Genomic DNA, 22,399 nt, shown 5'->3' on the forward strand with positions numbered 1-22,399 from the left:
CCTGAAAACTGTCACAGACTGAAGACTTACTAGAGGAAATGGTCAGAGATTGTTCTGCTAGAGTTGTTGGAGTTTGAAGTCATGCTGTAGGAGGTCGTCTAGGACTAGGGACATGTTGCATGAGACCACTGGACTGTACTACAGTTAGGGGACCCTTTTACAAATCCATATTCCCTGTACTGACTGCTGGGGCTCAAGAGCCTTACTTCAAACACCAAAGGACTACATGAGTCCCTTAGGCCACAGGTTGGGCACCAGGGCCTTGGAGTGTAAGCTCCTTGCTGCCTCGGACACCGCTGCACGTGCTTTGGACGTTGCTGCACGTGCCTCGGACACCCCAGGACGTGCCTCGGACACCCCAGGACGTGCCTCGGACACCCCAGGACGTGCCTCGGACACCCCAGGACGTGCCTCGGACACCCCAGGACGTGCCTCGGACACCCCTGCACGTGCCTCGGACACCCCTGCACGTGCCTCGGACACCCCTGCACGTGCCTCGGACACCGCTGCTGCAGGTATTTGCCCCTTCCAGGTGGGTTGAATAGTCTCAGCTGCAGTTCCTCCTGCTACTAGTATGTCCTGTGGGGTGGAAGTGTAAAGTACAGTCCTGCAGCACTGCTGAGCAGAAAGCACAACCTGCAAATGTAATTAGGAAATATGGCTGTCCTCATGTACAGGTTAAATTAACCCCTTCCCTCCAGCTGTACAAGTATATGTTGCAGCACAAAGGTCGCTTCATGCCGTGCCACCACTTAATTTTTTTTAAAATTTGATTGTGATGATGGGATAGTCTTCCCATCACATGATTACTGATACAGCCAATCACAGTGATCAGGTGATTGGGAACCCTGTGGAATGCCTCTGACATTATATTTGCTTAAAGGAATGATGGAAAGGGAGTTTAAAAACCCATTTAATAACATGTTTTCTATGTAGTAATCACATTCACGTATACAAAAGAAAAAAATTTATTGGAAAAGATGGCCGTTTCCCTCTAGCATCTCATGCCTGGATGAGTCTCCAGCTTCCATTAGTGCTTTGCCTTTGCTTAGGAACACTAGTGTCTCTGTGGTTTTTAATTCTTCGACATGAAAAGGTTTTTTTTTTGCACTAAGCAGTCTTTACATCCGGTCCTTTTTAATAAAGGATAGAAAGAATACTCGCCCGTAGCCCAGCGGTACAGGGACCTTATGAATGTGATGGATTGTTAATCTATGTTTTGAGTTCATTGCTTAACCCTACAGGGCTCTAGAGAGTCAAGAGGGCCCTTGTTTTCGGTAGGGGAATATCCTTTTCTGTTTATCTGATTACTAAAATTTCAGATATCTTTGTTAAATATGTTGAACTTTAAACCCTCAGTCCTGCTCATCAACTTAAAGGCTGATTCATACTTTTCCATGCTCAGTAACGCACAGGAAAACCAGCATTTTCATGTGGGTTACCACAATGCAATACAAAGTGCTATATATATGCATTGTGGGAACTCGCTTCAAAGTGGTAGAGCTTTTGTAACGCACACAGCAACTCGCTTGCTTTTTAAGGCCTTTTTAGCCCACTTTTATTTAAATGAAAGTTCAAAACATCAGAAGTTTCCCACACAGGGGTATCGATCATCCACATACACAAAATTCAGCCTCCTGGCTCTCTCAGATATAAACTTCCACTGGCCTTCCTCTTCAGGCTTACGTCTGTCTCCTGCAGACTCTTTCAAAACATGGCTCTTGCACACAGCTGGCCACTAGCACATAGCTAGTCTCTAGCAGCTCCTTGCCGCTTTTGGTTTCCACCTCTCCTTGGTGGAGCCCTCCTGACTCCTATCTTCCAGGTGGAGCCATCCTGACTCCTATCTGCCGGGGTGGAGCCTAGAACCCTGGTCCTGACTCTATGAAAAGGCCCTCACACACCTGTGCAATCAGTCTCCTGGCCATTCCCAAAACCTGGTCCCAGGATTGGAGATTTCATCCCTCCCAGATCTCTTTGAAATCTCCAGGCTCCAGATCCCAAAACAGACCTGACAAACAAAGGAGGAAAGTGAAAAGCCACTTTCCTCTGCATCCAACACTTACCCTGGAGCCCCTCAACCTGCCTCGTTGAGAATCCTGGGTGACAGATCGCCCTACTGTCACAGCATTTAGAATAGCACCCTTTATCACAGTGTATGCAAGCGGACCAGTGCGACCACAACACACAGATGTGAATGCTCTATCCTGATGAACTACAGAAACAACCTCCTCAAATATGCTGCTTAGAGGCTGATAGGTTGCCACTCTTCTGGATTGTGACTTTGACGCTAACACGCCTTGCTACCCTCTTAGGACTCTGGGTGTCCCTTTTATGTGCAGCACTACAAAACAACAAAAAGAGGGCACACCAAGCCTAGCGAATTACCTTCATACGCTGTTTATTATTAGATAAAAGTAATATACTCACAAATTTAGTTAGCAGACATTTCAATGAGTCAAAAGCCCCTACTGACAGATCTGTAATACTTGATCCACATGACGGGAAGAAGCCCTCAAGGTCCAATATGGCTCATGTGTTTTGAGGGGATCTGATGAAGAGGGGTTGCCCCTCGAAACACATATGCTATGTTGGACCTTGAGGGCTTCTTCCCGTAGAGTGGATGAAGTATTACAGATTTGGCGGTAGCCGTTTTTGACTCCTTGATCTGCCTGCTAGTTAAATTTGTTTGTGAGTATATTACTTGCTTTAAACTATTATTAAACCGTGTATGAAGGTAATGAGCTAGGCTGGTGCACCCTCTTTTTGTTGTTTTTGCTCTGCTGTGGTTACATTGCTCAAAAGTAAAGCAGGTCTGTGGTGAGGCTCAATAAAGGTCCATTTAATGTGCTGCCCTAAAACAGCATAAAAAAACATAGTATTCACTAGCACTCACTGATGGGTGTGAAATTTCTCCCCCATCTGAGTGCTTGATATATAAATAAATCTCTATCTAAATGCCCCTTTTTAATTACCTTAAGCTGTAGTAATGTGATGCTGCAGCCTTCTCTTCTATTCTATTTTATCGAGAGGCTCTTCTTTGAGCCCCTCCAGGAAGTAAGCAGAGGAGCAAAAGCCTTGGTGCCGTGGTGGCTGTGGACACTTCCTATTCAATGTCCAGCGGTAAGGCTTTCTTGGAATCTAGAGGAGGCTTGGCATTATCACAGGGGGGAAGTAGGGAAACTGTGTTCTTAGGCTCCATTCATACTGCTTGATTAGTGGTCCCCCCACACCTGGAACCACTGGCGGAGGGAGACGTGAAAGGAAACATTTGGAGTGTATATCTGGCCTTACAAGGTAATGGGGAAAAATATCTAGTAGGATGGGTTGAAGAGGCTAAAAAACATAGCTTTAGTCCATGTGAGGCTTTAATGTGTTGATGCTTTAGTAGATTGACTGTTGAGATGACTTTTAATGAGACTCAAAGCAAGAAAAACTGTCCAGAAAAACTATGGTCAGTACTACAATACACAGGGTAATTACACCTGTTCACTGTACCCCTGGCCTGACACTATATGTGAATTGGGGAACCATTGGACAATATGTTGTTTTTTAGTGAATGACTGTATGCAGAATGATGTGAATCCAGCCAAAATACACCCGTTCTTAACCTCGGAAACTACTAAGCAACTTATTCACTCCCTGGTTATCTCTCGCCTTGACTATTGTAACTCCCTCCTCATTGGCCTACCTAATCGCAGGCTATCCCCTCTTCAGTCTTTCATGAATGCTGCTGCCAGACTCATCCACCTTACTAACCGTTCTGTATCTGCCACCCCTCTCTGTCAATCCCTCCACTGGCCTCCACTCAGTGTCCTCCACCCCTCTCTGCCAATCCCTCCACTGGCCTCCACTCAGTGTCCTCCACCCCTCTCTGCCAAGCCCTCCACTGGCTTCCCATTGCCCAAAGAGTAACATTCAAAACATTAACAATAACATATAAAGCCATTTATAACTCTGCCCCAAATTACATCACCGATCTTGTCTCCAAATATCACCCAAACCGTCCTCTCCGCTCCTCGCACGACCTCCTGCTCTCTAGCTCCCTTGTCTCCTCCTCCCATGCTTGTCTCCAGGACTTCTCCAGAGCTTCTCCCATCCACGAACTCTCTACCCCAATTTATCAGACTATCGCCTACTCTGCTCACTTTTAGGCGATCTCTGAAAGTCTATCTCTTCAGGGAAGCCTATCCTGCCCTCAGCTAATAATGGAATCTTCTACTCCTCCTACCAGTCCATCCCCCACAGTTACTACCTTTTGTACCACTAGCCCCTCCCTCTTAGATTGTAAGCTCCAAGGAGCAGGGCCCTCCTAATCCTCTTGTATTGAACTGTATTGTTGCTGTACTGTCTCCTGTTATATTGTAAAGCGCTGAGCAAACTGTTGGCGCTATATAAATCCTGTATAATAATAATACAATGAACTTGCAAAGCTATAATACCTTCTTTAAAAACTCAAAAAGATAGCTTACATCCCTAGTTCTGTTGGGGCATTATTTGAGAAGTCAAGTTGTTCAGTAAAATCTTGTAAAGCTTAAAGCGTAGCTTCACTCTCTCAGCCAACATTGACTATTTTTAATCCCTATTCTGCTAGCATTAGTAAATAGGTAGGAAAGTATATCATATTTACTTCTTTTAACCGCATGCCTCCCAGCCACTGTACATATACGGCGGCAGGGCGGCACTCACAGGCAAAACCACGTTTTAAGACGTGTGTTTTGTAAACAAATAGGGGGCGCGCGCGCGAGGCGCGCCGCCGCCCTGCCGCCCTATCTGTCCTGCGGATCACCGCCGCAGATGTCAGTCGCCGGGTCACAGCTGCTCGTTAGCGGCTATGTTTTGGCGATTTGGCGGCAAACAGTGACAGACAGCACAGCTGCAGTAGCTGTGCTGTCTGTCACTTCCCTGTCAGCTCGAGGATGAGCTGATCGAGAAAGAACAGAACAGTTTCTCTTTCTCGATCAGCCTTGTCCCGCCCAGTACACACCCCCGCCCCCTAGTAAAACACTCCCCTCACTCCTATAACCCTTCCCTGCAAAATAAAGTTAACCCCTTCCTCCCCATTGCCATTAGTACAGTGTCAGTTTGTTTTTTTTTTTTGCACTGATCACTGTATTAGTGTTTTTGGGGATGTCAGTGACCCCAAGTCAGTACCCCCCAATGTCAGAATGTCCGCCACAGTCCCGCAGTCCCGCCATAAGTCGCTGGTCGCTGCCATAAGTCCCTGATCGCCGCCATAATTCGCTGATCGCCGCCATTATTCGTATAAAAAAAACCCTAAAAATCCCAGTATCTTTCCCGCCATTTGCAAACGCTATAACTTTCACGTAAACCAATTAATTTACACGTATTGGGTTTTTTTTTAGCAAAGACATGTCGCAGAATGCATTTTGGCAGAAACTTATGACTAAATTTGATTTTTGCATTTTTTTTTTTACTGGACATGTTTTATAGCAAAAAGTCCAAAATATTGTTTTTTTTTCCTCAAAATTGTCAGCCTTTTTTTTTTTTATAGCGCAAAAAATAAAAACCACACAGGCGATCAAATACCACCAAAGAAAGCTCAATTTGTGGAGGATGTAAATTTCATTTATGTACCGTATTGCATGACCGTGCAATTGTCCGTTAAACTAGTGCAGCGCTGTATAGCAGAAAAATGGCGTAAATTGCAGTTTTTATACCATAGTTAGTAGCAATCAATATACACTCATTGGGATTTTTTTTACCAAAAACATGTAGCAGAATACATTTTGGCCTAAATTTATAACCAACTTTGAGTTTACTATATATTTTTTTTATAGCTGAAAGTAAAAAATATTGTTTTTCTTCAAAATTTTGGGCCTTTTTATGTTTATAGGGTGAAAAATAAAAAGCGCACAGATGATCAAATACCACCAAAAGAAAGCTCTATTTGTGTGAAAAAAAGGGCGTAAATTTCATTTGGTTGTAGCATTGCATGACCGTGCAATTATCAGTTGAATTAGTGCAGCGCCGAGTAGCAAAAAGAGGCCTGGTCATTAAGGGGGGTAAATCCTCAGAGGCTCAAGTGGTTAAACTCATTTTTATAATTCTACAGTTACTCCCTGGTTTCTTGCCGATGCAAATTATGTCATACATCCTAGGAGTCTTCAGGAGGGGGGGGGGGGTTTCTCAGCTAAGCACATCCTCCTGCCTACGTGCCTGAGCTAAGGGCAGATGGATTCCAGGAAGTCAGTGCTACATGAATCATTTGTCCTTACTCAACACAGCCAGAAATGCTAGGGGTGGTTTTCAAAGTGATTTCTCAACAAAGTAAGGCATGGAGACATGTATTAATGGGTGAGTTTGCTTTGAATACTATAAATAAATCCAATAGCGTATTTGGTTTGTGGTGCTCAATTAAAATGGTTATAAAGATTTTAAAGCCAAGACATTTTTTTTTTTTAGACACCCCAATTGTTGCAATACAGTTGCACAAAGAAGGAAAGTATAACATGTGTTATTTCAATAATACAAAAAAACAATTTGGGTTTACAGCCACTTTAAAGTAGACTAAGAAATTTAATTCTGAATCCTAATTTAACAAACATGGCAAGTATGGGCTGTAAATGGCAGGGAGGCCTGTCTTGCACCAGGATCCCAGCACGGTCAAAGCCTTAATGATCTCTTAAGGCCTCTTTGAAGCGTATGAATTGTTAATGAACAAGGCAGTAAATCCTTGCTTTACAAAGGTTACCCTGAGCCCTCTATAATAACCTATTAAAATGACTGCGCCTTAGACTGTTGTATGCCAAGGACGTGTGTGTGTGTGTGTGCGTGTGTGCGTGTGTGTGTGTGTGTTGACTTTGACCACATCCACCTTCCAGAAATAACTCACATATTTTAGACAGCATCTCCTTACAGATAACAGCCACTTATTTCATCTAACAAAGGATTCTTCTCTTCAGAGAAGAACTAGCTCCTAAAATAGAATGTCGTGTGCTAATAACAAATGGACCAACACTTTAGAGGAGCAGGGCCTCCACTTTCTGTTGCTTAGTGGGTAGGAGACATCTGACTGACCCAAAGATGTCCAGAGTCTTGTTTTTAGAGATGTGACCAGAGACCGGATATAATAGAAGTCTTCGGTTCAGTGCAGCGAACACTCAGGAAAGCTACAGGTGCACTGCGCTGTAGCCACAGATTAATGCGAAAGCAGTCCAATAATAACCCCTTTTTTTATAGGTGCTAATATGCCTATTGCAAAAGAGCAGTGTATGTGATGTTTAATATACTGACTTTTTCCTTTTGCTCAAAAGGTCCTAGGTAAGGTGCAGTTGGTGTCACTCTGCCGGGGACGGGAGCCATTGCTACAGAGGAAGCACCGGCTTATGCGGCTTCTGCTTCCTCCACTTCTAGCTCCATCCACTTTGATGCTCTAGTGCAGTGGTTCTCAACCTTCCTAATGCCACGACCCTTAATACAGTTCCTCATGTTCTGGTGACCCCCCAACCATAAAATTATTTACCCAGTAATTATAATTCATGTAGTGTCATTTTACCTCCAATACTGCTGCTTTGAACACAGTAGCTGCTTTCTACGCAGTAGCTGCTTTCTACGCAGTAGCTGCTCTTTGCACATTGCAAATATGTGTTTTCCCGATGGTCTTAGGCGACCCCCTGTGAAAGGGTCGTTCGACCCCCAAAGGGGTCGTGACCCACAGGTTGAGAACCACTGCTCTAGTAGGTCGGCAACCTATTAATCGTGATCTGGACATGCCGACCCGCCATCCCAGAGCATGGGAATGTGCTTCATTGGTTTGAGGTCGCGGGCCACGGGTTGAGCACCCCAGCTCTAAAGACACACAGAGTAGGAGGTAGCTGGACAGATTGGAGTAGAGACTTGAAGAAGATGGTAGAGGCTCTGGAGAAGTCCTGGAGGCGAACATGGAAGGAGGTGACGAGGGGGCTAGAGAGCAGGAGGAGTTGTGAAGGAGCGCCTTAGACCGTTTATCGAGATAAGGTTGGTAATGTAGTTTGGGGCAGAGTTGTAGATAGTTTGGAAAGTTTGAATTTTTTTTTTTTTTTTATTCCCAGGGTGAATAGAAGCCAGTGGAGCAATTGTCAAGAATGGGGTGGAGGGCACTAAATGGCTGGGAAGGTGGATGACTGGCAAAAGCATTCATGATGGACTAGAGGGGGATAGCCTGTGTAGAGGTAGGCCAATGAGAAGGGAGTTGCAATATCTAGGCAAGAAATCATAAGAGTGATTAAGGTCGAGGTGTCCAGGCATGGTTCACCCGCCTCCACCCCACCCCCCCCCTTCCCCAATATGGTTAGTTTGTGTAGTGTGATAGCTCCACACCATGTCAAGGAACAGCTTAGGCTACTGTGCCTGGGACCACTTGGAAGAAGTGTTCCCAGGCACAGTTCACTTGTGATCCAGTACAGTTCGCTTCAGTATCAGTGCAAACTGTCTGATGACAGAACTCTGATGACTGAGTACATAAGCAGGGATCCATGTAGTCTGGTTGGCAGAGGTGATGATGTAAGTGTGCCCAGGAACACTTACTTATAGCCCATTGTGAGTACAGACCAGTGTGGTAGTGAGAAGGTAGAACAATCGAGCTATGGCATGGTTCAGTTTAACAGTGCTCAGTGTGAGTGCACCATTAGTAGCATGGTGGTTCCTTTGGATAAGAAGGGACATGTTTTGGAAATGTTGTGGAGTTTAAGTCACTAAGATTGAAAGGACACGTCCACTAAGGGTTATGAACTAGCGCTGGACTTGATGGGGTTGGGTGTTTCCTTTTGGCTGCTCTGCTTGTGGAGGAATACTAGGTAGTTGGTCCCTCCAAAATGTCATGCTTGTTGTTAGGAATGAGGAGTAAAGTGTAAAGAGAAGACAGTCAATACGTTTCAAGGTCAGCACCTTTCTTTGGGCTCAAAAGCATGGTGGTGATAAATGGGTTATTGTAAATGTTTGAGGCTCTGTCAAAATACATATAACTCAATGGCCCATAGCTGAAGTTGGATAATGAAAACACGGGATATGAGTAATGCAGATTAGAAACCATATCTGTATTAGATAAATGCCTTTGATAAAATTAAATTAACAATATGTATTTGTAAAGACATACTGTATATAAAAAGGCCTTCACCAGGTAGAATGACTTCTTTGGAGGTTAATGGCATGGATGAAAAGGGTATACATACTGAACGATGAAGACAAACAAACAAAAACCCATAAAAATGTTGTAATATACATCTAACTTATGATTTATTTACAATTCATTTTTATAAAAGATTGAAAAGACACACATGTAATAAAAGTAGAACTCCAGCCAAATATCTTTTTAAATGTTTCTTTTTTCCTAGAAACTTTAAAAAACTTTGCACTGCTACCTGAAGTGGAAGGCCGGGGGTTATAGGAGGACAAGGGCTTGAGTTTGGCGAACGTCTCACTTTGAAGTTGACCTCTTCTTTAAGAAAAAATATATAAACTATCATTAAAGTAAATGTCAGGGTATCTGTGGGTTTCCATGCCCAATGTTAGTTTCAACTTGTGTGAAAGTGTTGGTGTTTCTGTAAATTGTCAACGTATCTTCCATCTTTGCTCTTCTGTGCCTCTCATCGTGGGGTGTTGAGAGGTTCCTTCACCTGTGTCTGCTTGGTGGTCTACAATTGCCTAGAGCACGTAGAAAGCCAATGGCCGTGTAGCACATTTGACTGACTTTTTTGCAGGCACTGATTACTGTTGTGTGCCAAGAACTCTCATAGTCATGTGAAGACAGTTAGCTGATCTAACAGTTGTAGGCCTGATTGGGTTAAGATTTCATAAATGGGAGGCTTTGTGAGGAGGAAAGACGAGTATACCTTATCCAGTCGCTATTATTCTTTACTTATAAGCTGCCTCTGACTGCTCATTTTTTTTTAAATCCAGCTTCCATCCTCCGTCTGTTGGTACCATTAGAATGCATTTTGTGAGTGTCCAGAAATTGCTATCTGGGTCTGTCCACTGCAATACATAACTCCTGTGTATAATGAACTGTATAATGAACTTTGCAGATTCCTGTTTTGTTGTTGCTGGGGGCCCTGACTTAAGTGTGTGTTGTGTGCTTGTTTTTAGAGGTGGACCTTCATACAAAATGCGTGGTGGATGTAGAAAAAGACCAAGTCATTCTTTACCCCTGCAACACCAACCTGTCCAAAGGAGATGCCAGGTAAGTGATCTCTGTGTATCTACATGACACTGGCCCTGGTAAACTGCCAGGCTGCATCATTCTGCATTGGAGATGCCTCAATAGGCGCCTTACTCTTTATCGTTGAGAACATGTCAGTTCACGTGTTTGTGCTTTTGATGCTGTGGGGTTTTCAGAATTCATCTATGCTGTAGTTTGCGGCTTCTTGAAATAATCTGAGACTGAAGTGCCGCACCAAACATGAATCAACCAAATACAGATTTATTTTCCAGCTGTAAAACAAACCACATCAAACAGAATTGGAGATTTGATAAAATTATAAGTACATGGTTGTGAAAGAAGCAAGATTTCAACCTAAAAAGTGGACAGGTGGTTGAGGGGGGGTGAGGAAAGGAATGGAAGAACTGAAAGGTAATGTCTGGCCCAAACAATGTGTTTACCACGGGTACCACATGGCCGAGTATTTTTTGCATGGTGTCTGTTATCCTCGCGTCAAGATTTAACCTCGGCTGTTGAATGAGTTGAAGATTTCCAAGACTTACAAACCATTGTTTGCTTAGGAGCCATAGGCACATGGATTATTAATTAAAAATTGCACCTTAAACAAGTCAGGAGGTTTCCTACAAAGAAAGGCGTTTTCGGCTTTGAAGGGGACACTCTGTCCCATCAACGTAGTCAGAATGGAGAATACTGCTGACCAAAAGCGCTGAACCAAACCAAATACAGATTTATTCCAAGGGGAGATAAAGGCTATAAGATGAGACCAAGCCAATGTGTTTTGGGGCTCAGAGAAAGTCCCCTTGAAGGTAGAGGTAGTAAACACTGGACTGATTACAAAATATGTGGTTGTTGAAGTACAGAGTTTGATAGCAGCTGGCTTGAGCAGCTTACTCCTTTGCCCCCCATAGCAACTGGTTAATTGTGGGGTTGTAAGGTTCCATTACTACCCTTCCAGCTCTTTTTTTTTTTTCCAGTGGCTTGAATGCACATTTCCATAGGGATGAATGGTACATGGAAATCATATATATATATATATATATATACAGTGGGGCAAAAAAGTATTTAGTCAGCCACCAATTGTGCAAGTTCTCCCACTTAAAAAGATGAGAGAGGCCTGTAATTGGCATCATAGGTAGACCTCAACTATGAGAGACAAAATGAGAAAACAAATCTAGACAATCACATTGGCTGATTTGGAAAGAATTTATTTGCAAATTATGGTGGAAAATAAGTATTTGGTCAATATCAAAAGTTCATCTCAATACTTTGTTATATATCCTTTGTTGGCAATGACAGAGGTCAAACGTTTCCTGTAAGTCTTCACAAGGTTGGCACACACTGTTGCTGGTATGTTGGCCCATTCCTCCATGCAGATCTCCTCTAGAGCAGTATTGTTTTGGGGCTCTCGCTGGGCAACACAATTGGTGGCTGACTAAATACTTTTTTGCCCCACTGTATATTGTACATTGCTTGTGATAAGAGTATGCAAAAAAAATATTTGAAGGCCTGTTAAAATATAGTCCATGTATACAGTAGTGCACACAACATGCATTTATTCAAAGCCCAACTGAATCCTCTAAATTTATTATTGGTTAAAAAATCCTATGCTGGCAACACTAGACCTCTGCTCTCACATACAAGCAGTGTCCTGGCTCTCCTGTGGTGCGACACATCCTACTGAACACTGCTACAATCAACATTACTCCCACAGCAGATCCATTGATTAGAATAGTGTTCCGGGAGAATGTCACAGGGCTTGTGTGTGAAAATGGCAGTTCTGTTTTTTTAACCCTTGCTGCAGCAGATAAAAAAAGGCATATTTGTTACTTTATATGCAGCTTGCCCGCATTACCATAATTTATTAAGAGGGTTTATCTGGGCTTTAAATTAATGTGTCGTGTTCATAAAACATTTAAATGAGGCTTCACTATGCATTTTGATTCATTAAAGTGGTTAATTCATGGTAAAACAGCCGTGTTTGCACATTGTCAATCCCAAGGCATGTATACCCAGCCACGATCCCACATTGCCTGTCAGAGCTCTCAGAAGCTCCACTATGTTACTGAATAAGGGGTATCACATGACTATCATGTGATGGTGCTCAGGCCTGAGTGGCCAATCTCCAGGCCCGAACACTGTTACATAGGGGGTGCCATTATGTTCTCCCCCGTCTGACACCAGTTGAGTTGAGAGGTGGGGATGCTGAAGCAATGAGGGAGTGTGGTTAAGTAGGTATATATGGCTGGAAGGGGGGCCATATATAGCCACTGTCACATTGTTCTGAATAGACAAAACCATAATCTTCATTCTCAGAACAAACATTTTTGAAAGGCATCAATTTTATGTAGTCCTTATGTTTACATTCTGTGAAAGGGTAATGAAGCCTTCCTGATGCATGTTGACAGATGACAGGGATGTGCATTTACAGTGGTGGTGCATTGACAAATCGAATTATACTGTTGTGTCTTGATTTGTATTTTTAGTGATTTTACGTTTTATGAGGACACATTTTTAATATGGTATTATGTACAGTACATGCATTAGTAAATCCTTTTTACAGAAGGCCTTCACTTATAAGTGACAGATTGTCTGTTAGAGAAAAGGACGTTTCATGCTACCACTGTTAAAGCTGATGTCCAGGTTTACTTTCACTTTAAATAGTTTATTTGGGCCAAGCTGGCCCAAACAAATCATGTCCTTCACTAACGTGTGCCCGCTGGGCGCGCTGTATAATCTGTGTGTAGCCTCGGCTACCTACAGTTTACAGCACTGTGTTCTGGGTGTAGAACAAGATCTTCCTTTCTCATACCCAAAACAAAATGGCGCCGGGCTGAACAGCACACAACAATTCATAGGGAGCTTTGTACTCGGCCAATCAGAGGAAGCTTTGTATTCATTGACAGAGTCAGAGATTGTGGCTTCATCAGCCCACCTCACTGACTCGGCCAGTCAGGAATGTTTGTATTCATTCACAGAATACAAAGATGCCTATAAATGGTTGAGTGCTTCTCAGACCAATTCTCTTTTTTTTTTTTTTTTTTGTTCCAGGTATAGGACAGGAAGATCTCATCTCACACCTGGAACACAGCACTATAAACCATAGGTAGCTGAGGCTACCTACAGTTTATACAGCGTGCCCAGTGACCACACATGTTATTGATGGAAATGGCCCAAACAAACTATTTAAAGGGAAGGTAAACCTGTACAACCACTTTAATACTGGCAAACCCTTTCACTGGTCTCTTAGAATCATGCAGATAATTCTCATGCAGATGAGTCTTATGTTCTGACGAGGTTCTAAGTCTTGATGTGGTCCACTAAAAAGCATTGGCTGTTTATATGATCATACTACAAACCATTAGAAGAGCCTTGGACCCTTCCACCATTTGGTTTGGTGCTCCTGTTGTATTCTTAAATTCACGAACTTGGGATCCATTGAAGGGAAGCCTTTCGTCATGTGAATGGACTCACCAGAACCGGTGAGCTTGCTGAATTATTTTGTTCTCATTCCTTTTAACAAATAGGTGTTGATACTCCATCACCTCTTGGATGAGTCTTTTTGGAGAAGAGGTGGTGGGAGAGTAGATCTTGGAATTGTCGGTTGCCTATCTTGCGGTCTGTTCATACAGTCTTACATCATGGGTTCCAGATGTTCTCAAACTTTGAGCTTTTATTGCTTTCAGATGCAACGTTTAAAAGTAACTGAGTTAAATAAAGGTTCTTGAAGGAAAAGGTTTGAGTTAGAGTTTGAAATTTGATTCATTTATTATTGATTGATTGTTACATCTAAGAAAAGATGGAACATTCAAACCCCTGGGAATACTCTCTTCCTGTGTTTGGTTTTTGGTATAGAAAGGTCAGACTCACCTGTTACATGCTGTGAATCTTGTTGGCATTGCTAAGGAAATAATCCTGAAATATTCTTGGAATGCTGGTCATATGATATATCCTCTGGAAGGAGCGTGATTAAGGCACTGAAATCCTTGAGCCTTTTAATATCAAAATCATCTCATAATGTAGGTGGTGAGACTATAGGTCTGTGGTTCCCGGTCTTGGTCCTCAGGTACCCCCAACAGGTCATGTTTCAGGATCTTTCACCTTGCACATTCATCTTACATCAATGTCAATGGCATGATATTTATGACAATTATTTTCTTGAAGTGAAATTCCCAAAACATGGCCTGTTTGGGGGTACTTGAGGACTGAGGATGGGAACCAGTGCTGTAAACGATCCTGGATATTCATCTGGCGCTTTACAGTGCATTCAGAAAGTATTCAGACCCCCTTCACGTTTTCAATTTTGTTATGTTCCTGCCAGATACTACAGTTGTTTAGGAATGTCTGTAAATTTATTAAGAAAAAAATTAAATATCATATGTACTTAAGTATTCAGCCCCTTTACTCAGTACTTTATTGAAGCACCCTTTGGCAGCAATTACAGCTCAGTCTTTTGGGGTATGAAGCAACAAGCTTTGCACACCTGAATTGGGGAATTTTCTGGGTGACCAGCTCTTGGAAGACTCCTGGTTGTGCCAAACTTCTTCCATTTGAAAATTATGGAGGCCACTGCTCTTGGGAACCTTAAATGCAGCAGACATTTTTCGTAGCCTTCCCCAGATCTGTGGCTTTCAATAATCCTGTCTCTGAGCTCTGCAGGCAGTTCCATTGACTTCATGACTTTTGCTCTGATACAGTATGCATTGTCAGCTGCAAGGCCTGTTATAGAGTGATGTGTGCATTCCAAATCCTGTCCATTTAATTTACCACAGGTGGACTCAAATCATGGTGTAGCAACCTCTCAGCAATGATAAAGAGAAATGGGAGGCACCTGAGCTAAATTTCAAGTGTTTCTGCAAAGGGTCTGAATACTTAAAGCGGAGTTCCACCCAAAAGGGGAAGTTCTACTTTAAAGATTGGCACCTATGGGGAGCAAGGGGGGGGGGAGCGAGTACCAGAATTTGACAGGCGATCGTAAGCGGAAATTGTCCTCAAACCCTCCCTCCCTTCCCGACGTTTGTGGGACACGTGACAGGTCCCAGAAGACAACGGGGCCATTCAAGAAGCTCAGCGCTACTCGCGCATGCGCAGTAGGCACCCGGGTGTGAAGCCGCAAGCTGTTACAGGCGGGTGCCCACACGGAAGATGCCGGCACCTGGAATACAGGATGGTCGGTGAAACAGGCTGTGGTGGGGGCAATGCGGGATCGTGGAACAGGTGAGTAACTTTTTTTTAAAAGTCAGCAGCTACAGTTTTTGTAGCTGCTGACATTTATTTTTTTACAGAGTGAGTGGAACTCCGCTTTAAGTACATGTGATATTTCAGTTTTTTTTTCTTTTTAATAAATTTAAGACATTTCTAAAATTCTGTTTTCGCTTTGTCATTATGGGGTACTGAGGAAAAAAATGAATTTAAACAACTGTAGTATCAAGCTTCAACATAACTTTGAAAAAAGGGAAGAGGGTGTGAATACTTTCTGAATGCACTGTATATACTCTGGGTATTTCCCACATTCACCTTGGGTTGAGATGAAGATGGATGAGTCTAGAATTTATGGGGCCAACAGTAATATTCAAGAACAGATAGACATTTATTCCAAAGACAAATGAGCAGAAGCCAACATGTTTTGGGGGCTAAGCTTCCTTCATCAGGAAACCATGTATGTGGACTCAAGGATCGATAAGTATTTGGGTGCTTTGTTAGTGGCTATTAATTGCACAGCAATCATCAGCAGTTAATTCAAGCAGAAAGTTCAGACTCACCTGCCGTATGATGAGATTCATGTTGGCATTGCTAAAAAGAAAAAATACTGAAATATTCTTGGAATGCTGGTCATATATGTCATGTCGGCAGTCTTTTCTCCAGCTCTGGCTGCACACTGGGGTATTGGAGGTTCTGCTCATCAAATTGATGATTACAGGGTCCTACGCACAGTTATTTTCTATTGGGCTTCAGCTTGGGCAATACTCATGGACAGATAAAGTGTTGCTTACCCATATCTATTGGAAAATGTGATAATTTAGCAGCTGTCATGACATTCCTCATTAATGCTCATGCTTTCTTGTTTTCACTCATCAGAGCTCACCTACACACATCCAGGCCTAATTACAAAAAAAAAAAAAAAATTACCTAAACCTCTGCGATACATTTCTAAAATTCTGTTTTCACTTTGTCATTATGGGGTACTGAGTGTAGATTAACTGGCTTCTGTCGAACAGGCATGCTGGAAAACCAGCAGTCTACCAGCATCCGATCAGCGCTCACAGCCAATGGCTGATGATGACACTTCGGTTTTGCTTATTGCTCTTGTTGAAGAGGAATCTATATCTGAGAACCTGCAATGCACGGATCTCCCTGCTTCTGCATCATCTATTATGTGGCTCAGTTGATCCTCCATCTCTCCTTTGATCCTCCATCTCTCCTGCTTCTCTCCTTTGATCCTCCATCTCTCCTGCTTCTTTGCACATTTCCCCATGTTTCATCCCTTTAAAAGCACAGTACTGCTGTACTAAAAGAGAACTTGTTAACCTGTCAGATAATCCTTGAGCACCTAACATTCTCTTTGAACTAACAATACAGCACCTCTGCTGCATCAGACTCCCACCCGTATTGCTGGATTACAGAACCCCAACTATCTCCCGACTGTCTCTGTCCTTCTCCACATGCATACATTGATTTCTTTACCAGCAAAACAATGCTGCTGTCCCGTCTACCAAAAATATGCCCCACTGTGTGAGGGGGGGGGGGGGAAGGTTATTGGGAGGTGTAGTTATGTGTGTACATCAGCGGGAACAGATCTCCCAGAAACTTTCACTAGATAGGTGTCACATCTGTCAGATGTTATGTTTTCGGAGGCGATTGAGTCCTTCAGAAAGCTCGTGAGTGAATTCCTTTTCTTTTATTTAATAATAAAGGGGTGGCATTGTTGAGTCTGTCCGTAAATCAGCTGGGGTCTAGTGAACAATGCAGGGGGGTTACAAGTGATTTACTTTGAACACCTCTAATGTATAGGCTATAAGCCTTCAGCATGACAGCAGTATGAATCCTTTGAGCCTTATTCTTTGTCTCTCCCGTCACTTGAACCTTTATACAACATGATGAAGGTGAGGGAAATTTACTGCTGGCAGCACTTTGATGATCTTTGACTGAAATTTTGCAAGTCTAGGGATGAGATCTGGGGACTTAGCTCAAGTCAGTGTCCCCTGTATGCAGCCAACATTGATTATTTAAGAAGCCAGATTCTGTCCGGACATCTGTTATGGAGCTAAAATTCCCAGGCTGACCTCATGCATCAATGGTACGAGAGTGCCGAGACCAGATTGGGGCTGGTGAGCCTCCTCAGAATCTGGAGTTAGTGTGTGTCAAGGGAAAATTAAATAAAAACCTAGAAATTGATAGAACCTAATGTATCTGTTGCCTTCTTTGTATCTTTTCTATGTAGGCTTATTTTCTCCATGGAGGTTGTGTTAAATTGGCGACTTTTTTATGTTTGGGCTATAATCCGAAGGTTTTTTTTTTTTTTTTTGGTTTTTGTCTGTAGCTTTAATTCCCAGTTGCCACCAATGGCATAGTTTTTATGGTATTTATAGGCATTAGTTTCAACCACAGACCCTGGCTATGAGACTTTTGTGGTGAGAATGACAGAATCAACAAAGCACAACCTCCATATGTAGTGAGAAATTATCTATATATTGAAATAAAGGCTTTTAATACATTGATAATTCATTCATCAGGTTGCTAATATTGTGGACCTGAACTCAAAAAGTGGAAATCTACTATCTTATAGGGAATGTCTAGAAATGTCAGTTGTCCTAAGCAGTAGTCGTATAGCCTCATAGTGGCCTGTGCTTTGAGCTTCATAGCTGTATGCCTGCAGTGTGGGTTCATCTAAGGGTGCACACACTGGCAGTTTCAACCAAGCCTGGGCATGGTTCACACCCTTGATCCATTTCATTTGTGTAATGTGAATGCTCCAAACTGTGTCTGGAGCCTCTTGGGAGAGCTGGTCCCAGCACAGTTCATTTGTGGCCCTGTCTGGTCCTCTTCAGTATGAGTGCAAACCGTTCCAGAGTGCAGACCTCTCTATAGATCATGAAGCACAGAAGCAGTGAATGCTGTGTCTTGTTTGCAGAGATGGTGATGTAAGTGTGCTCCGAAACACTTTGTTTATAGCCCAGTGTAAGTGCAGACCATTGGGGCAGTGGGAGGGGGGGGGGAGGGAACAATCGAAATCAGGCATGGTTCAGTTTTACTGTGCAGTGTGAGTGCATTCAAAAGGCTGGTACACACGGGCTGAGTATTGCCCAGTTTAACAGAAACCAGCTGCCCGAAAGAAGCTGGCCTTACATTTGACTTCTGTTGAACAGGCATGCTGGAAAACCAGTAGTGTACCAGCATCCGATCAGCGCTCACAGCCAGTGGCTGATGATGACACCTACGGTTTTGCTTATTGTTCTCCTTGTTGAAGAGGAAGCTGTATCTGAGAATCTGCAATGCGCGGATCTCCCTGCTTCTGCATCATCTATTATGTGGCTCAGTGCTCCTCCTTTGATCCTCCACCTCTCTTGCTTCTTTGTTATCATTACCCCAGTTGTCCTCAGATCACCAGTCATCAGGAGGGCAGTTATGAAATGTGGAAGCAAAGTCCTGCCTCTACCAAGATTGCCGCCTCCACACAGAGACCATGCAGAACAAGGCATGGTAAGTTGGTAATCGAGAAAACATTAGCTCCAGGGCTATCGCAGCCAATACTGGCAACTATTTCTTTACCCCTGCCTGCTTTTTTTTGGACAGTACTTCTCAAATTCAGTTCTTCTTCAAAGCTGATCTTGCTCACTTATTTAGCTAACCGACGTTGAAAGGACAATAGTTCCATTTATTTATTTGTCAATTTATTACTATTAATTTATTATGAAGGCTCATTGCATTGCTCAAGGCTATATGAATATTTCATTACACACTGCCATGGTATAAATATTAGTCGAACAAGGAAGTAACAATTAATTTTAAAGGATGATACAGATGGCATTTTTCTCTAAAGTTTAAAATTCATTTGTCCTGGTTTTTGTGAAGCGGAACTTCGCCCTGTAAACAAAAAAAGTCAGCAGTTACAAATACTGTAGCTGCTGGCTTTTAAAAAACACACACTTACCTATCCCAGAGTCCAGCGATGTCCACTCTCGACCCAGACCTTTTGTTCTTTCTTCGGTCCCTGGCATCGGCATGTTAAATGTGGACAGTTGACTGTGACTCCTTGCGGCTTCACAGCTGGCTGCCCACTGTGCATGAGTGAGCTCCAGTACGTCCCGTGATTGGTCCCGCAGTCTCTTGGGATCTCTGACATGTCCCAATAGGTTGCGGGGGGAGGAACTTACCCATCAATTGCCTAGGTGGCCGTAGCGGAAATCTTATTTTGATACCCCCCCCCCCTCCAAAGAACCTTCCAGCTATGGCAGAGGAGGAGAAAAAGCAGAGCTTCCCTTTTTGGGTGAAGTTCCGCTTTAAGTTGGCCATAGCCGTAGATGGATTGAAATTCAGCCAGGCCTTGACAGTTTAATCTATGGTCAACTTTTGTTGACCAAGGAAGGACAGAGTGTGTACTGATGAGGGACATCTATATAACGGTAGAGTTGGGGTTGCTGTAACTCCAAGACATATTTTCCAATTAGGGGAAAGGGGAAGTGGTGGCTGGAAGGTGTTGGGTAGGTAATGTGTGCGTTAGATGATAAAAAGAAGAGGGGGTAGAGGATGGATGGGATACGAGTCATGGAAAGAGGTACACTTGGGTGAAGGACATATCAAGGATGGTGATGGTGGTGAAGATAGGGAATGCCAGATGAATCAGGGGGGTTAAGGGGAGGAGGAAAGGCAAGGGCAATAGTCCCCCTTTAAAGATAAGCCCTGTGTTCCGGGTATTGAAGGACAATACCTAGGACATCTTGTTCTATTTAATAGTTTGTAGTCGTCGTTCTTCCAGATTTTCATCATCCTACTCTTGCCATTGTATTTAGAGTCATTGGTGCTCCAGCCCAATCATCCTCCTCTTGTAATCGGCTACCTGGTGCCAAGGGTTTGTCCAGCCTTGAGTCTGTATACTGACGAGCTCTGACATTCTGTTTGAAGTATCCTTGTAAAACCTTGATTCTCACTGACACTCCGAAGAGTAAATAAACCAAGTATGGAAAACATATGCAAGACTCGGGCTAATTGTAATACAAACAGATGGAGCGTACAGCCCTATGCGCTTCCGCACTGCCTACTGCCAACAGACTGGCAAGTGACCTACATTAAGGTGGCAGCTGCCCTCCTTTTGTCTCGCTGTATCTTCTTTCTGCATTCCTGCCACCTAAAATAACCACACAGTCCTTGATCTCTGAGGAAATGCAAATTGTGCCCTTCAAAGATTTGCTGTGGGATTTTGTGGCAATTAGAAAATTTTTTTTTTTTCTTGTAAATTTTTTTTTCTTCATGAAAATACACGCCTGGTGGATGCGAAATTTTTGAGTACAACGTAAACCAGATGAACTAGGCATAAAATGGAAAATAATACAGAAACATGTGTTCACTTTAGTGAAAACCACCAAAAGATAAGTAGAGGCAGCAAAATAAAGAAAGGCCCACCATGGCAAACATTGTATGCTGGTCACTGTATGAGGTTATGATCTGTAATAATGGTATTCATTTTTTGTTTTTAACTTAAGAAGGCTTTTTTTTTCTATTTTAATTGTTTTTTTGTTTATTTTTTTTTAATTAAAAAGTCTTTTATTTATTTATTTTTTTAATTCACGTACATGAATAACCAAACTGTTCGGCAAAAGCTATAGCCTGTACAAACTATCCATAGAACATTGCCATGGGTGCTTACAACAGTCCACTTTCATTCATATGGTTTAAACCAGGGGTGCTTATCCTGTGCCCTGCAAAGCCCTCTGATGTGGCCCATGACCTTACACCAAGGAAGTGCATGCCCGGGGTCGGCAACATGTTGATCACTATCTGGCATACGTCAATTCTTCCTCTGTAGCGCTGGCTCCTGTCCCAGTACCATGGTGACACTGTACTACTTGTGGGGAGTGATGAAGATTTTTTTTTTTTGTTTACACTGATTGCTTGTACACCCATAAAGGCTGTAAAAGCAATCATTTCTCCTTCTCTCTGGCTGCATTCTTGCAGCCATTGAGAACTACTGTGTGAGCTGTGATTGGTCACAGCTTGTCACATGATACAAGGCTGTTGTAAATAGCCTTGTACCATGTGACCTCTGTGATCATTCACAGATTTCACACGTAAGCAATGATGTCAGAAGTGACATCTTGCTTACTACCCTGCTTCGGGACCTCGCACAGGGGTCCCGTATGACGATCTGTGTTCCACTGTGTCCGGAGGAACCAGCGGGCACTGGATCGCAGTGCTGCGTGCTCCCAGGGAGCGCGCACAAGCAGGGGGCAGGGAGGCCGTTTATAAATGGCCACCCGACTCTGCACTGCCACCGCCCACCCGTTTATATATACCGGCCGGATGGGAGGTGGTTAATAAAGAAAAACTGAGACCAGTGGATGATAAATGCCACTCAAACGCCTTCTGAAGGGGCCCCGCCCAAATGCACTGTCAACAAGATTACCTGCTGGTTGGTACTGATAGGGCAGTGTATGAGTTCTGTGCGATGACCACAAAGAATTTGCGTGAGAACGTGTTGATGGCCAGGTCTATCCGACGAGGCACGCTTGATGGCTATGAAGTGTTGGATGTGTGTAGAGTGAATGCAGGACCTGGGTTTAGTAACACTTTAATGTCGGTGGTAAGGAGGCAGCATATTGCCTCATGCCAGAAGGGTGGTAATGGCGGCACCACATGTAAATGAGTCCTAACGGTCTAAAAACTGACACAGGCATTAATTTGTCCTTCAAAACTTTGGCCGGCCATATATGGAGCATAGGTTGCAGGAATCCCTCCTGTGGAGCCATTGCGTTCTCCCAGCGGGGGCGGCTCCTGATAGCCACTAGCAATAATCGCACATAGAATCTGACAGGCTGGTTGTACCCAAATTGATCGATCAACTTGGGTACTTTTCAGCCTTGCCCATACATGGTTGGAATCTCGGCCTGACGCTGCTGAACCAGCTGAGATTCGAAGCGTCTCGGGTCAGCTATATTTAACCCCCCTGGTGGTATTCCTGAGTGTAGCTCGGGGTAAAGTTTCAGTATCAAAAGCGAGAACCCCGAGCTACACTCGGGCTTACCATGC

General features: G+C 43.3%; 1 protein-coding gene across 1 annotated transcript in view; it reads left to right on the forward strand.

The window, feature by feature from the left end:
- Positions 1-226: 226 nt before the first annotated feature.
- LOC149435234 (kinesin-like protein KIF13B) overlaps positions 227-22,399 on the forward strand; it is a gene marked incomplete at its 3' end in the record, with an annotated part of 253,576 nt that continues 231,403 nt past the window's right edge. The window contains exons 1-2 of the mRNA XM_089662874.1: positions 227-515; positions 10,087-10,180. Of these exons, the coding sequence (XP_089519000.1) occupies positions 227-515; positions 10,087-10,180 (383 nt within the window). The remainder of the gene's footprint in view (positions 516-10,086; positions 10,181-22,399) is intronic.

This window comes from Staurois parvus, unplaced genomic scaffold, assembly GCF_062004578.1.
Source record: "Staurois parvus isolate SC_StPar_1 unplaced genomic scaffold, SC_StPar_1.0 ptg001573l, whole genome shotgun sequence".
NCBI classification, from domain to species: Eukaryota; Metazoa; Chordata; class Amphibia; order Anura; family Ranidae; genus Staurois; species Staurois parvus.